Consider the following 16,902-nt stretch of genomic DNA (forward strand, 5'->3'; position numbering starts at 1 on the left):
TAAAGTACTAAGGATTTGCTTTAGCTTCCAATTGTCTACTTCCTCCAGGTCTCTGCGCAGGAGCCACACAGCATTAACTACACACTGGATCTGTAGGGAAAGTAATAGAAGGTCAGCCATACACCACTATGTACTGGTGCCCCATGTGGTGGAGTAAGAATAACACTGAGTGTCTGTGATAGAGATAATCTCATTGGTCAATGACAAGCCAATGAACATGGGTGTGATCATTTTAGTCAGGGGTTAAGAAAAAACTGAATTTTCTACAGCTAACAAAAATAAATAGTATCACAGTGGGAAATTATGTGCCCATGTTCCCAGTTATAAATATAACTATCAATCCCCAGGAGACCGCACAGGCTTTTCATCATGTTGCTCAGCTCTCCCAGCTTGCTGTACACTTCATTCATACATGGTAAACAACACCAAGGAATGGCACATCGAATAGCTTTTGGAAATGCAAGACCAATGCCAACAGAGTGTGTGGGGGGAGACTGCCTGGGTCCTGCCGGAAAATAAACATGCAGAACTGAACTCCAGATTGGAAGAAAGACGATACCCCTATCGGCATAGGAAGGACTTCTTTACTGTAAAGACAGTCAAGTAAAGGGATTTGCAACATCTAACTTGCTTTAGGCTCTCCTCATCCTCGATCGTGGAATCCAGCAGAAGCTGCAGATCTTCAACTCGAAACACTGTCAGGGCCCTCTGGTACCATGCTTGCGTGTAGAGCAAGATCTTCTCATCAAACTTTTTGAGAGACCTGCGCAATGACTGCCAGTATGCAGACTCACACATACATTTCATATTATAATACACACACACAGTAGCAATGCACAGCTGGTTCTGTGGTCATATAAAGTTTGGCATTACCTTAAAGGAGAAGGAAACCTAGTCGGCGCAAAAACTCTCCCCCCCCCTCCCGAGTGTTGCCCACCCTCCCTCCTCCCCCCTGGCCTACCTGTCCCGCTGGGCAAATGCCCCTAAATTGTTACTTACCCCTCTGCGCAGGCGTAGTCCACGGAGTTCACAGACGACATCTTCTTCCACGCGATCTTCTTCCTGCTTTGACCGGCGTTTTGGAGCATGCACAGTAGGAGCATTTCGCCGGTACAGATCGTACCGGCGAAATGCTCCTACTGCGCATGCGCCGGTCAAAGCAGGAAGATCGCTTGGAAGAAGATGGCGTCTGTGAACTCCATAGACTGGACCTACGCAGAAGGGTAAGTAACAAGTTAGGGGCATTTGCCCAGCGGGACGGGTAGGCCAGGGGGGAGGAGGGAGGGTGGGCAACACACGGGAGGGGGGGAGGGTTTTTGCGCCGACTAGGTTTCCTTCTTAAGCAGCTGCCCCGCCCATGTCTGTATGGTTGGCAGCAGATGCAAAATGTCCTTGGAATTGATTGTGTTACTCCCACATATATCTCCTATAATTGCAGCTAAACAGCAAGAGGATGCCTTGGCTATTACCATTATAATAGCACGTAAGAAGCTCTATCTACACAAGGGGTATAATCAGGAGCAATCTCTCAAAGACATGAACTAAAGGCAGGGATGGCACACATGCAGTTGTTTTTTTACACTTGAATTCCAGGAGGAGTGCAGGGGGGACCTCCCTGGTGATTATTTTAGACTTAAGCTGGCCATAAGACGTACAGATTTCACCCTTGTATCAGACGTCCAAATCTTCTCACTTGCCACTAACCATTCAGATTAAATAAAGTACTAAAAGAACAAATCAGACGATGTTCTGGCCGACAGCAATTATACGAAAGTCATATCCTACAGATAGCAGTGCCAGTCACCCATTGATATTGTCAGATAGGCAATACATGCAGAAAAATTATCAGGACAAAAGAATTGTAGCCAAATTTTGCCAATAGCTGCCATTCAGCCTTTACAAAGGAATGATTTACAAGTATATATAATGGGTTGGGGTTAAAAGCTCCCTGCTTTCTCACTAGAGCTTCTGAGTTAAGGGTAAATGCACTGTTGGTGTTACTACTCAGTGGCACGTGAGCTTACATTTGCCCAAAGTATTGTACTAACACCTAATTTTTAATCGTTCTCTTTGTGTACAAATATTGGCTTTTTATCGATCATAGCAGCTGGTCAACTACAGATTGTGGGTCAGACCGAGCGATGACAATTTCTTTCTGTGTTTCGCATACATGCAGAGAAATTATCTTTAGCCGACAAAAATCTTTTAACCTGCCCGATTGACTAAAAGGCCAATTGCCATGGTACGAAAAATGTCTGGATGATCCACACAAGGTCGGTCCGAAAATCATACAAAACTTTGATTCGTACGACTTTATCTTTGAATCTATGGTCAGCTTTTAACGCCAACTGCTGGGCCCGTACCTGGAGATACCTCCTGCAGTCGCCTGTTGGAAGCTGATCCACATCTTCTACCTTGCTGCTCTGATGAGCTGGTGCTTTGTTTTCATTCTTGTCACAAATTATTCCACGGAAATTGCAACACAGAGACACCGGCAATGTACAAATAAGTCAACAGCGCTTACCTTTCTGGGTGCAACTAACCCAACCGTACATGCCTTTCTGGGTGCGGCTTACCCAACACTGCCTGACTTTCTGGGTACCTCTAATAGATCCACACCTGACTTACTGGCTGGGATAATTGTCTGTGCAACAACTGCAAAAGCCTCAACCCCCTTATTGCCTGTAAATGTAATATGGGTTTTGTCCAAAGGTCCTTTGGCTCATTACTAGGGTTGCCACCTGGCCAGTATTTTACCGGCCTGGCCTGTAAGGATGAAGTGACCTATGCAGTCACGAAACGTGTAGAGCCATGCATTCCCCTGCTCTATACATCTACTCTATATAGTAACAATGTTTTTAACGTATATTTAATAAAATTCGATTTTTTACCAGTACTTATTATACCAGAGTACCCCATCCTATTTGGATCCAGCTACGCTTTGAGCGCGCCTATCAGTTGTTCCAGTGACTCACACAGACACGTCTATGTGCCGAACGTGCTAGGTAAGCATGAAACGCGTTAGGCGCCATAGGGGGAATGTTTGATTTTTTATAATATGGAATAAACCTGTTCTTTTTTTACACACAGTGCTACGCAATATGTTGGCGCTATATAAATACATGTTAATAATAATAATACATGCATGCTTTGGGAATATTTTTTAAAAGATATGGCTGTACCTCTGTTTGGCCACTAGAGGATCTCAGCATGCTATAGTAATCTTTACCATGCGCTTGATCCAAGGTAACCATATGTAATCCATTCCGAGGTAGCTGGCTACGATCAGGATCATTCACTCCTGGAGATGGACGCGTACACAGCATTTAGGAAGTGGAGTCTGTTTGGACTTATTCTCCGCACTTCATTTAAACAAGAAATCGCGTAGCCGTAATATTTGGGCACATTATTTGTGAAATGATCTGCCACTTGGTCTATACTGCTGCCTGTGTGCTGAAGGTGTAAGTACTAGACACATACTGGTACATAGTGACGCAAAACTATCACATACTTCTTTAGGGCTGAAGGTGCAATAGACGTACTGACGTGGCAGTACAGTTAACTAAAGAATTCTGCAAGAGCAGCGCGTCACTATGTGCCAGTACGTGTCTATTGCTAACACCTTCAGCACACAGGCAGCAGTATAGACCAAGTGGCAGATCATTTCACTAATGTGCCCAAATATTACTGCCATGCGATTCCTGTTCGCACTGTGCTGGGGGGCTACAATATTATTAATTTCATGATGGAGGCTGAGGACTGGTGTAAATTTGAAAACGGGCCTCAGTTGGACTTTGGACATGCCTGCCCTATTGTGTGGCCAATCACAGCTCTGCTCTCACACTGGAAAAGATATACTGCAGTTCCCTGTCAGGTCCACCAAATGATAACCTGCCCAGTGCCGATATCTGCAAATTCAAGTAAGGCGCCCAAACTCCCTCGGAACTTCCTTCCGTAACCACGGCAACGCTATCTGCATGAGTGCCCTGCACAACGGGGCGGGACTTATTTGGAGTCATAAGGTTTTGGTTTTTTTTTGCGGCTCCTCCCATTTCGCTTGCTCTTTTTCTAAATCTCAGGCAAACTCTACGTAACCCTAACATACTAGCAACCAATGACACGCGAGCTCAACCTAACCCCCCTCCTACTCATTCTACTTTTCCCATAAACCAGACATTTCTATGTATCAGGTATAAATTCCTGGCCTGTATTTTGTACCTAGCTGAGCTGCTCTATCCCCAGCACCTCTGTTTCAGACGAGTGGAGCTTTTGTCAAGCAGTTCTATGTATCACGGAGCTGTGCCAGGTATTTCTATCGTGTAACAAGCATGTTGCGCAACCAAGAGTAAAGGGCAACAGTTGCTGTCCAATCCTGTCCTACAAAGGCTTATGCCACGCCCATAGTCTTTTAGTTGAATTGCGCTCTCCAGACTGTAAACCCGGACCCGCCCATCTGTCATGTCGATCCTGCCCGAGTAGCCCAGCCCAGCTCTTCCTCGAGAGCAGTTCCCATCATGCTTCTGGTTTCCGGGCTCCTGATTGGCTGAGACGGGACCTGAGGCAGCAGCAGGTTAGTGTGTCACCTGGAGATCTCGGCTCGTGGAAGGAGCAGCCAGCGGGAACGGTACTCGGGGAGGGAACGGGGAAGGGCTTGTGTAGGGTGCAGGTTTATACTAATGATATTGCAATAAGACCTGTGTTGTACTAGAACTCTCAGCAACATATTCCGTGATCCTATAGACATAGTAGGGAACCCCCGGGCTTAGCCAGGGCAGGGAGACGGGACTTGCACTGGGGAGGAAAAAGAAAGGGGCCTGGGGTCGAAGGAGAAAAAACAACAGGGTTCAGTCAGGAGATGCTGATGCCCCGAGGGAGGCGTTTTGGTGATTTATTTCAATTCCTTGTACCAGTTATTCTCTTCTTGTCAACACAGCTTGTACTTCACTACATTATAACTCTGTGGGACTTCCCTAGTGATGCTCCATGTCATTCTCCCTGGGCTGAGTGTGTATGTGAGTGCTCTCTGGGCCGAGTGTGTATGTGAGTGCTCCCTGGGCCGAGTGTGCATGTGAGTGCTCCCTGGGCCGACTGTGTATGTGAGTGCTCCCTGGGCTGAGTGTGTGAGTGCTCCCTGGGCCGAGTGTGCATGTGAGTGCTCCCTGGGCCGAGTGTGTATGTGAGTGCTCCCTGGGCTGAGTGTGTGAGTGCTCCCTGGGCTGAGTGTGCATGTGAGTGCTCCCTGGGCTGAGTGTATATGTTAGTGCTCCCTGAGTGTGTGGGGGGGGTGGCGTGGGAATGGAATAAAGGTTACAAAGTTTCCTACAGTTCTGTTAATCCATAGCAACCAATCAAAGTAGTGTTTCCTGTCTCCTGTTAGCATGACAGTATCTGATTGGATGCTGCCCGTCAGTATGAAACTTTGTCCTATTTATCCTATTCCCTTATATATGTGTCCTGTCGGCTTTTCATCAGCACTCACTCTGGGGCCGACCCTTCTTATCAGCACTCAGAGGTCTCACATGGAAGCGAGTGATAAGGCAAATGGTTGAGCTATAAATGAAAAGCAGAGAACATTCCTTTCACAATCCTCCTGAGGGGGGAGGTGTCATGCCAGGGCCACCTTGCACTGGCATTTTAAAAGTTAATACTATAATTACTCAGTCTCAGGCTCACACAGAGACCCTTAATTGTATATCTCACCAGGGGGCTGTGGAAAGGTGACATCCATATCGGTCATCTGAGACGGTCTGGAGCCACACCATTTGGGCAAGGAAGCTGGGCCAGTCTGTTCTTTGATCGGCTGATCAAAGAACAGAGCTGTGGACCTAGAGCAGCAGGGGGGATAGCTAGTAGAAAATTATGGATTATAGGAAAGTATCCATATCTCCTGTGTCATAGGATTCACAACCTTATAACTTACATATTGGTTATGAGGAGGTCACATGCTTCCTAACAATACCAAACAGGGCTAGCCTATACCCACCTGTTAGGAGGGCTGGTTCCTGGGGGACTGGAAAGTGGGAACCTATTAGTGTTTGGTATTGTTCTTCTTGCCCACATATGGATCACAGCCTGCCCATGTTTTATTATAGTATTGGGTACTGGCAAGTACCCATATTTCATTAAGGGATATTGGGGAATATTGCCTGAGAGTAGCAAACCCCCTACAGGGGGTCGTAAATGACATGTTCCTGGGCACTCCTACCTCATGCATAAGGTAATGAGGGGAGTGTCCCAGCAGGAAATAAAAGGTGACATTCCCAATATCACATTGTCATACAAGGAGGCTCCATTTATTCAGTGGATTGTATGTCCAGCTTCCAACTCGTGCCTCAGAGGAAATACACTGACAACTTCAAAACTTGGTAAAGTAAGGGTTTTCTTTGTGTTTTTACTCCCTTTTATTTTATTTACTGTATTTGCAACTGTCATCTTTGTAATATCATTTTTATATATATGCACTGTTTCTTTTAAATATTAAATATCATTTAATACGTTAGTCCTTGTGCTCTAAACGAACTCATTGCCCATATGAATGCTTGTGCCTACGTGTATGAACTCTTCGTATGTGTGGAAAGGGAAAGTTGCCTATTTGTATGTTGGATAACTAGTACGGCTAGCAGGAAAGTGTGTTTGAATGTAGATTAACCTTTTGGCTGCTGGAGTGCTTGTTAGACTTGTAGGATCTTACCCTGAGTAACTACCATAGGAGAGAGTGTTTGATGTATTGTGTAGTGTGAGTTATTACCTGTTATAGAGGGCAGGGGAATAGTCACATTAGGTTTCTATCGCCTGTTAATGATAGATGGTGGCAGCGAATGAACTTTGTGGGTGTTGGTGTGTTTTTGGGGTGTCTGATGTTAGTCTAACCTGTGTGTAAGGTGATTGAGAGACTGATTGTAACCCCTTGTAGCCAAACCCAAGAGTTAAGTGTGGTTGAGTGAGTCGCTTTTGTGACAATTGTCACAAAACCGACTCACTCAACCACACTTAACTCTTGGGTTTGGCTACAAGGGGTTACAATCAGTCTCTCAATCACCTTACACACAGGTTAGACTAACATCAGACACCCCAAAAACACACCAACACCCACAAAGTTCATTTGCTGCCACCATCTATCATTAACAGGCGATAGAAACCTAATGTGACTATTCCCCTGCCCTCTATAACAGGTAATAACTCACACTACACAATACATCAAACACTCTCTCCTATGGTAGTTACTCAGGGTAAGATCCTACAAGTCTAACAAGCACTCCAGCAGCCAAAGAGTTAATCTACATTCAAACACACTTTCCCGCTAGCCGTACTAGTTATCCAACATACAAATAGGCAACTTTCCCTTTCCACACATACGAAGAGTTCATACACGTAGGCACAAGCATTCATATGGGCAATGAGTTCGTTTAGAGCACAAGGACTAACGTATTAAATGATATTTAATATTTAAAAGAAACAGTGCATATGTATATATATAAAAATGATATTACAAAGATGACACACAGTTGCAAATACAGTAAATAAAATAAAAGGGAGTAAAAACACAAAGAAAACCCTTACTTTACCAAGTTTTGAAGTTGTCAGTGTATTTCCTCTGAGGCACGAGTTGGAAGCTGGACATACAATCCACTGAAAAAATGGAGCCTCCTTGTATGACAATGTGATATTGGGAATGTCACCTTTTTATTTCCTGCTGGGACACTCCCCTCATTACCTTATGCATGAGGTAGGAGTGCCCAGGAACATGTCATTTACGACCCCCTGCAGGGGGTTTGCTACTCTCAGGCAATATTCCCCAATATCCCTTAATAAAATATGGGTACTTGCCAGTACCCAATACTATAATAAAAACATGGGCAGGCTGTGATCCATATGTGGGCAAGAAGAACAATACCAAACACTAATAGGTTCCCACTTTCCAGTACCCCAGGAACCAGCCCTACTAACAGGTGGGTATAGGCTAGCCCTGTTTGGTATTGTTAGGAAGCATGTGACCTCCTCATAACCAATATGTAAGTTATGAGGTTGTGAATCCTATGACACAGGAGATATGGATACTTTCCTATAATCCATAATTTCTACTAGCTATCCCCCCCTGCTGCTCTAGGTCCACAGCTCTGTTCTTTGATCAGCCGATCAAAGAACAGACTGGCCCAGCTTCCTTGCCCAAATGGTGTGGCTCCAGACCGTCTCAGATGACAGATATGGATGTCACCTTTCCACAGCCCCCTGGTGAGATATAAAATTAAGGGTCTCTGTGTGAGCCTGAGACTGAGTAATTAAAGTATTAACTTTTAAAATGCCAGTGCAAGGTGGCCCTGGCATGACACCTCCCCCCTCAGGAATGGGTACAGAGGATGGCCTATCGGCCTTCCCCTGTGCCCACTAGCTCAGCACAGTCTCCCTGTCTGGAAAGACCATCTGCATTCCCATGCTCACTGCCCTTTTTGTGCTGTATAGTGAAGTCATATTGCTGAAGGATTAAACTCCATCTGAGGAGTTTCCCATTATCCCCAGCTACTTTGTTTAACCAGCTTAGTGGATTGTGGTCTGTGATAACCGTGAAATTGCGCCCATAGAGATAGGGTTGTAATTTCTGCAAGGCCCAAACTACAGCTAAACATTCCTTCTCTACAGTGGCATAGGCCACTTCCCTGGGTAACAGTTTCCTGCTCAGGTATATAACAGGATGTTCTTCCCCTTTACTGTTAACCTGGCTTAGGACAGCTCCCAGGCCATAGTTAGAAGCATCAGTCTGTACCACAAATCTGCGGGTAAAGTCAGGAGTTTGTAGAACAGGGGCACTGGCCAGGCTAGTCTTTAGAGTCTTAAAAGCCTGGTCACAATCGGCTGTCCATTCCACTAGACGGGGTAGCTTCTTTTTGGTCAGGTCTGTTAGGGGTTTGGCCAAGGTGCTGTAATTTGGGACAAATTTCCTATAGTACTCCGCAGTGCCCAGAAAGGACATTACTTGCTTCTTTGTCTTAGGGGTGGGCCAATTTGTAATTGCCTCTACTTTCCCTGGCTCAGGACGAAGTGTACCGCTCCCCACTCTGTGTCCCAAGTACTGCACTTCAGTCATCCCTATTTGGCATTTCTCAGGCTTAATAGTTAAGCCTGCCCCCTGGATCCTGTCTAGCACTTGGGACAGGTGAGCCAGATGCTCCTCCCAAGAGTTGCTAAAGATGGCGATATCATCTAGGTATGCCACCGCAAAGCCTTCTAGTCCACCCAGTAGTTGATTTACCAATCTTTGAAACGTGGCGGGGGCGTTTTTCATGCCAAAGGGCATTGTTTGGAACTCATACAACCCAAAAGGAGTTATAAATGCTGACCTTTCCTGTGCCTCTGGAGACATTGGGATTTGCCAGTATCCCCTACTTAAGTCCATTATTGTAATGTACTGGGCGCCAGCCAACTGATCCAACAATTCATCTATCCTGGGCATAGGATACGCGTCAAAGGTGGTGACTAAATTTAGTTTCCTGTAGTCCACACAAAACCTAGTAGTACCATCCTTCTTTGGAACTAGAACTACAGGGGAAGCCCATGGGCTGTGGGATGGCACAATTACACCAAGCCCTATCATCTCCTCTATTTCCCGCTGCAGGTTCGCCTTTACTTCCAGGGATACCCGGTAGGCCATCTGCCTGATAGGGCGATTATCCCCGGTGTCTACATGGTGTATGGCTAGTGAGGTTCTGCCAGGCTTTCCGGAGAACGTACTAACATAAGAGTTAAGTAACCCCATCACCTGAGTTCTTTGGTTAACGGTGAGCATGCTGCTGACCTGTGACCCTCCTATGCCCTCTGTTCCCTGGGCCATTGCAACTAAATCTAGTAAAGGATCAGAACCTGATTCCTCAGCCATACCACAAACCGGCATTACAGAGACCTCCCGCAGCTCTCTGTGGGCCCTTTGCTCTGTTTATTGTCCGTGGGACAGGAGCTGTGATGCTATTTGCTCAAATAGCTGATACTGCAGTGATAAGCTAAAGGCATAGTTGTTACTGTCATATCTGTGACCTGTGTGTGTGCAGGGCATCTCCCTTTTTTTAACCTTGTACCCTCAGATTGTGTTCTACAAAAACTCCCAGCACAATTCAATATATAACCACGTGTTAAAGCTTTCTTTGATTTAAAGTTCAGGACATCTGGGGGCCCAAGTTTAAGAGGCAAGGAATTGATGCGACTTTGGGATTGGCCCAGTTAACTTGATAGGAAGGGCTGTTACCTTGCCGTGGAATGTGGCCCTGACTCCTTGCCTCCTCTATACTGATACAGACATGCCGAGCCCTGGAACTGCGAGTGTCAGACCTGCTGAGAATGGAAGCCAGAAGAAGAGGAGGGGCCCGGGGGCCTTGGCAACCGCTTACCTGGTCATTTACAATGTTGTCATGACAGCAGGGTGAGTTGGAAGGGTGGAAATTGACTTGCATAAATGCCTTTCTGAGCATTACAGGGAGTTCTTCCTAACAGGTGGACAGGGTTGTATTACCTGGAAATTCACTCTTAACATAACGAGACACTTTGCAATTGTTTGGCTTTTTAACTATATGTGTGTCATGTGTTGTGGCATTTTATTTGTTATCTGGTTATGAGGTTCAGTGACCTTAACAATGAGCAATGTGACATGTGATAGACACATGGAACAAGAGAGACCTGGGGTAGGGGGAAAGAAATAATAAATAGGTACAGTTTCCCTTTACTGACTAATTATTCATATTGTTATTGAGAACATAAGAGGAGTTGGAGCAAGCTTGCAGGGAGTTTCTTCCCACCCCCAAAGGAGACATCCCCAGATTCTGCTCATTTCTCTCTCAATGATTACTCAGCAAGTCCAGTTGTTTTAGATTTACCCATACTAGATATACCATGACCTGGATGAATGAAAATCTTTATAGTCACATTTCTCGCTCTGTTTCCTCCTTGCAGGTGGCTAGTTATAGCAGTTGGGTTAGTGCGCACCTACCTCAACAAGGGCAGTTACCACAATCTTTACTACTCCATAGAGCGGCCTCTCAAGTTCTTCCAGACCGGCGCTTTGCTAGAGGTATATCGGGCAGGGTATTCTGTGGGGTGTGGGCGAGGAGAAGTGGGAATGTATTTTTGTTTTTTTCTAATGGGGGAGCGGTCATGTTGCTGGTCTCATAGGATATATAATTCTGCATAGAGCAGCACAGGCAGCATACATTTACGGCCACTGGGGCAGGACCATGACTATAACCCCCTCAGCCAAGGCAAGCAACATGGTAATTTTTCTAAGGGAAAGTATATGGCAGCTCCTGCCCATCTGTGCAGGAAATAGTGCAGCATGCAGTTGGAATTTGCTTTGGAATTTTGTTGAGACCTAATTTCTTGGTGTATTTCTTTTTTTCTTGTTTCAGATTGGCCACTGTGCGGTGGGTAAGTGCATGTACTAAACAGCCTGGATACTGTATGGGTCTCTCCTGATTTCAAATCCCAGTCCCAGGCAGAGCATACCCCCCCCCCCAACATGAGAGTAACAATCCCTTCAGATGTCCTCCTACCTCAATATTTCAAATGCTCAGTACCGCACACAGGATATGGATCCATAATTAGTGCTTATGAGGGGTCAGCCTGTAATCCAAGTACACACCCTGTTCTAAAGCCCAATAAAATCTGTTGGTAGGGATTTCCTCGTTCACATACAGATGCTATGGTGTTAATACCACAGTCACCAAGAGATTAAACCCAAGCTTACAACATTGGGACAGTTGTTGTATGTTTCAGCCTGGTGCTTCCATGATCCCAAGAATAACATTTGTGTGTAGCTGCTAATGCCCAACACACACTACTAGAGAACTTGTCAGGGGGCAAATAACATTCACAGTTACTAAGAACATTTGTGAAAATGGTAAAGCAATTTTGGGCCCCCAGGTGATCAAGGCTGGACAGTAGTATTGAGCAGTTTGGTTATTTCTACCAGTTTGTTCCCAATAAATCAGTGCTGAGCCCCAGCTTTAGTAAGTGGTTGGGTCCAAATAATCTTTCCATGTGTGGCCAGCATTGGGGCAATCTACATTATAGCATTATGATGTACCATGTGACAAAGAATGAATGGCCTGTATCAGCCCTTCAGCTCTTGTATATGTTGTATGCAGGGCAGCCATCAGGGAGGAGAGTTGTAGGGGGTCCGAGGGTAAGGGGGGCCCAGCCACGCCGCACTTTGATTAGCTAGACCCCCCTGCTTTCTGAGAGCTGCTGACTTCAATAAGGCAGGGCGGGAGCACAAGGGGAGGTATCTTCTGTCTATTACTTCCCCTTATTGGTCACTGAGTTTAAGTTCCGGTTGAGCTGCTCAGGGATTGGATAGCTGAGACTTGAACTTCTATTTTTTTAACATGTGGGAACCATAGCCACCAAGTTTTTTTTTTTTTTAGTGTGTGGTGGACCTGTAGGTGGGGCTTGTGGTGGGCGCAGCCCAGGGGGCTCAGGAAATTATTTCGTATGGGGCCCTGCGATTTCTGATGGCGGCCCTGGTTGTATGTATCCACTAACCCTCTCAGCTCTGTATCTGTCCCAGTGTAAAGTTCCAATACCCTGCAGGTGTTCCTGATCTATTTCTCTTATTGCCATTGTTCCACGGGTCAGTTTAGTTACCAGCTGAGGTTTGTCTCCCTCAGGGATTGTGCCTTCATCTGTGGTTCTGACAGCTTTCCAGGTGATGTCACGAGTTTTCCTGACGTGGGCAGTGACGCACAGTGTGAAAGAGGTGGGTGCTGCGCTAGTACCCTGATATAGCATGGGCATGATTTAAATTAAAGGCCAAATAAACCTCATGTAGCAGTGACTTGTGGCTTTGGTTTCAGGTGCAAAATGAGGACTCCGTGTTGCTGTTTGTTGCCGCCTGGACAATCACAGAGATTATTCGCTATTCCTTCTATACCTTCAGCCTCCTCAACCACCTGCCTTATATCATCAAGTGGGCCAGGTAAGTGGCCACTCCGTACCAGGTAATGCATTGCTTGGACGCATGACAAGGCATTTTCCATAGAAATACCTTTGTTTGTTTGGGATCTGTGCAACTTTGTACAAACATTTGTAGTTTTTTCGTTTGAAATTCCCCCAGCAGACACTTACATGAGCCCTGTTACCTGATCAGATAAACCCATATTGCTGCTCTTTTCACTGTGCCCACCATGTAGATCCAGGCTAAGCATGAAGCTCCCCAGTAATACAGAAATGAAAGAGCCACACACAACCCAGACTTGCATTTTCCATTCCCAGGCGTTGCATGTGTCCCCAGTTGCTGTAGGTTACATGAATGTATTTAGTGCAGCACTATTAACACAGTAGCCATGGCCTGCTATCTTGACACAGGAAACACTCTCCTTGGCACAGCCTGTCTGGTTTGATATGAACCTTGCTATAACTGTTTGTGGAATACCCAGGTCTGGACTGGGAATACAAGTACAGAGAGACCCACACGCTTCCACCAGCCCACTAAATAGTGACTGTCTATGGTACTTTACAACAGCCCATTTGGCATTGGTTAGAATACATAGATTGTCAGTCTAGGCCTAGAATGGATGTGTGATGTTGGCCGGGACTGGCAATCTATGGATTCTGGCAGGCCTCATGTGCCTGTAAGCAGCACTCACATAATTTCTCCCCATATCTAGAAGAGCTCAAGTGAAAATATATTTTGAAGTGGGGTGCTGTCAATGTGATTACTTGATTGGTTTGTTCTCTTGCCCCCCCCCCCCACAGGTACACGCTGTTTATTGTACTTTACCCCATGGGTGTAACAGGGGAGCTGCTGACAATCTACGCTGCGTTGCCAACAGTGAAGAAGACAGGTCTTTACTCCATCAGCCTCCCCAACAAATACAACTTCTCCTTTGATTACTACACCTTCCTTATCCTCGTCATGATATCCTACATCCCCAGTGAGTAGTCTGGCTGCTAATGACTATATGTAAGAGTATGATGGTCCTGTGGGGAGGGGCAATTTATAGCACTCACAGATGTAAAACTGCACAGGGTTTCCTGCCGTTTCCTGCAGAATGTAAAGTGAGTCTGACTTGTCTCTGATAGGCTGGATATAATGGATCCCATTCAATGGGAAGCTCTCCCAAACCCTACACTTGTATGATATTCATTCTAGACTGTCAGAATCTTTCCCCACTGTCTCTTTTAATTAATATTTTTTTTCTAATTTACCTCTCATCGATTAGAAATGTTGTTAGGGCCAGTGGCTAACAACACAAAGCACACTGATTTTGAGGCTGTGACACCAGTGCCTCACACTTTCTTTTGTCACTAACGCAGCTCATGTTTCTCCAGTCTTTCCACAGCTCTATTTCCACATGTTCCACCAGAGAAGGAAAGTCATTACAACTGAGCACAAGAAATCAGATTAACTTGCACCCCAGAACCTGACCCCCTCCATATTTTCTTAGCTCCCTTTTCGTTATCTTTCTTTTCCTCCGACCTTCAGAGACCCATATGCTGCAGTCAGTGAGCAAACAGTGTTACACAAGAGTAAATGGATCAGGTAACTGTGGTTCAGGAATGGACTAACCCAATGCTCTCACAATTTGTTCAATGGACAGACCCTGCCTCCTCTCTGAGCACTTGGCTCCTTCTGCCTTTTGTACCTGTCAGTTTCTTGCACCCGGCACTGACCGGCTGAAATCTAATTCCTTTGTGCAACCTGAGTTCAAAGCTTGTGTGGGGTCTGTGCATGGGGATCCTGGGCTGTGCCAGGGCAGCTTTGCCAGGGAGGTTACATACCACAGTGTCTGTAATTGGCTGGTACCTGGCTCCTCTCTTTATCAGGGACATTAGAATGGGCCAAAGGCTGCAGCTGTGTGTGCATTAACCCTGCCTGAGAGGTAGGTAGTACTGTGTTAATATCTCTTTAAAGGGCATGTAAAGTCTAAAATAGAATAAGGCTAGAAATGCTGTATTTTGTATACTAAATATAAACATGAACTTACTGCACCACAAGCCTAATCAAACAAATAATTTATGCTTTCAAAGTTGGCTACAGGGGGTCACCATCTTGTAACTTTGTTAAACATCTTTGCAAGACTAAGACTGTGCACATGCTCAGTGTGGTCTGGACTGCTTAGGGATCGTCATAAACAAAGCTGCTTGAGTTCTGCACGGCTGGGAAGTAAGGCGGGGGCTCCCCCTGCTGTTCATAAGTATGATTGTTTCCCTGCTCAGCAGTTAGGGACCATCTGACAATTCCTATCCACAGCAGTAAATGAAGGGAGAATTTCACTGCATATAGTCAGGTTTCTTATAAAAACGGTACATATTTTTTAATTAAAGTATATTGGAGATTGGAGGTTTCTTTTTCATTAAAGAAAGTAAAAATGGGATTTTATTTTTTTGCCTTTACATGCCCTTTAACTCTCTAATGATCTTTGTCATTCAAATGAATAGTGATTAAACCAGGTCCCTGGTTCTTAGTCTCTATAGTCAGTTCTGTCCAGCAACCATGGGGTGGCCCAGGGTTTAAAGGGGAACTGGCAATGCTAAATGTGTATTAATGGTCCTAATGCTCAGCAGCAGGAAATAGACCTGTGTCAGTATAAAAACCATTAGAAATAAAAGGTTTAATTAAGCATCCCCAGCAGTTTCGCGGGTCTCTGTACCATTTGCACTATGCCTGTAACCCTGCCAGCCAGTATTCGCCAATCATTTTCTGTCATGCAAGGGCAGAATCCCATGGCAGATCTACTTGACTCTATAGAAACATCACTGGAACTCACTGTGCCTGATCCCTCAGTAATGCTGCTCATGGCGGGATCCTTTATATATTGATTAATACTCCCACGCTCTGACATACCTCACTTACCCAGGGTGACCTGCACAGGCCGGCACTTTTGGGTGCACTTTTTCTAGGCCAATGTGCTGATGTGATAAGCAGAGACAGATTTGTTCTGTGCATGGTTTGTTGTTGGCAGTAAAAGCATGTGTCTATCTGCCCACATTCTCCCCATCACTAAGGTTTATTTGCCCTCATGTGTATGGGCAGGTCTCCCCACCATTGAAAGGAACCGGTCACCCTAAAATCGTCCCCTCCCCCCAAATAGAGCCTGCATTCCAAATGGGGAAATCGTTGTATATTTAAAATAAAATAAAAAAATATAGATAGGTAGATAAAAAGCCCCACATGAGTCAAATATGTAGTATATTGACTGCCAAATGGGATTTATACTGGGCCATTCTGCATTCTAATTTCAGAAAGATAAATGTGCACTTATTTCCTCCAGGAGTGGGACCACCCAAAGGTTTCTCAGGCTTATTAGTATAACATCATTTTTATAGAATTTGAGCTGGAAACGTGCAGTTTTGGGTACTGTGTCCCACCATGTGATACATAGCAGTCTGGCAAGGCCCCTATTTATAAGAAAGAGAAATCCAGGGAAGCATCTGCTGTTTGTGCATGTGACCTACTTAACAATCAATTGAGATTTCTACTAATTTACTAATTTACTAATTTGGTTCTGTGCCTCTTTGTGTATGATGGGATCAAATTGCTTGTGTTTTTACATTTCCCTGAATGGCTTGTAAAGGGCAAATAAAGGATTTTATCAGTAAATACACAGCAAATGTCTCTTTAATGGGGCTGTGCACACAGGTGTTAGTAGTACATTTGTTCATAAATGTACTGGTGTGTATAATATATATATTCTATTTACATTCAGTTAGCCTATATACAGAGAGAATTATACAGTTTATGGCCCAACTTTGTATCAAACAGGCTGTATATGGGGGTGGCCCTCCTTCTGTCCTTGCACCCCAGATTTCAGTGTCTGGGCCTGAGAGTGCCTAAGACTACAATTTTTAATAACACAGCTATCAGCTAATTGGTAGTATTGGGTAGTATCAGTACAGCAGATAATAAATTGACTATTTGTG

The 16,902-nt window shown here is 45.1% G+C and overlaps 1 protein-coding gene across 4 annotated transcripts; it reads left to right on the top strand.

Annotated features, from left to right (window-relative positions):
* Positions 1-4,435: 4,435 nt before the first annotated feature.
* Positions 4,436-16,588, top strand: hacd2.S (3-hydroxyacyl-CoA dehydratase 2 S homeolog). 4 transcript variants are annotated; one of them, XM_018237527.2, is made up of 8 exons: positions 4,436-4,624; positions 10,285-10,408; positions 10,936-11,053; positions 11,388-11,406; positions 12,648-12,736; positions 12,834-12,955; positions 13,735-13,913; positions 14,311-14,998. In XM_018237527.2, exons 2-8 carry the CDS (start codon positions 10,287-10,289, stop codon positions 14,385-14,387), a joined length of 726 nt encoding a protein of 241 aa, XP_018093016.1. In that variant the 5' UTR covers positions 4,436-4,624; positions 10,285-10,286; the 3' UTR covers positions 14,388-14,998.
* Positions 16,589-16,902: the final 314 nt, after the last annotated feature.

This window comes from Xenopus laevis, chromosome 9_10S (assembly GCF_017654675.1).
Source record: "Xenopus laevis strain J_2021 chromosome 9_10S, Xenopus_laevis_v10.1, whole genome shotgun sequence".
NCBI classification, from domain to species: Eukaryota; Metazoa; Chordata; class Amphibia; order Anura; family Pipidae; genus Xenopus; species Xenopus laevis.

Excerpts from the sequence above, each read along its gene's own strand:
- hacd2.S (XM_041577796.1), top strand. The coding sequence starts at position 4,856 with ATGCTGATGCCCCGAGGGAGGCGTTTTG. Across the intron at positions 4,884-10,284 it reads GCCCCGAGGGAGGCGTTTTG|ACATGCCGAGCCCTGGAACT; the intron begins GTGATTTATTTC and ends ATACTGATACAG. Across the intron at positions 12,956-13,734 it reads TATATCATCAAGTGGGCCAG|GTACACGCTGTTTATTGTAC; the intron begins GTAAGTGGCCAC and ends CCCCCCCCACAG.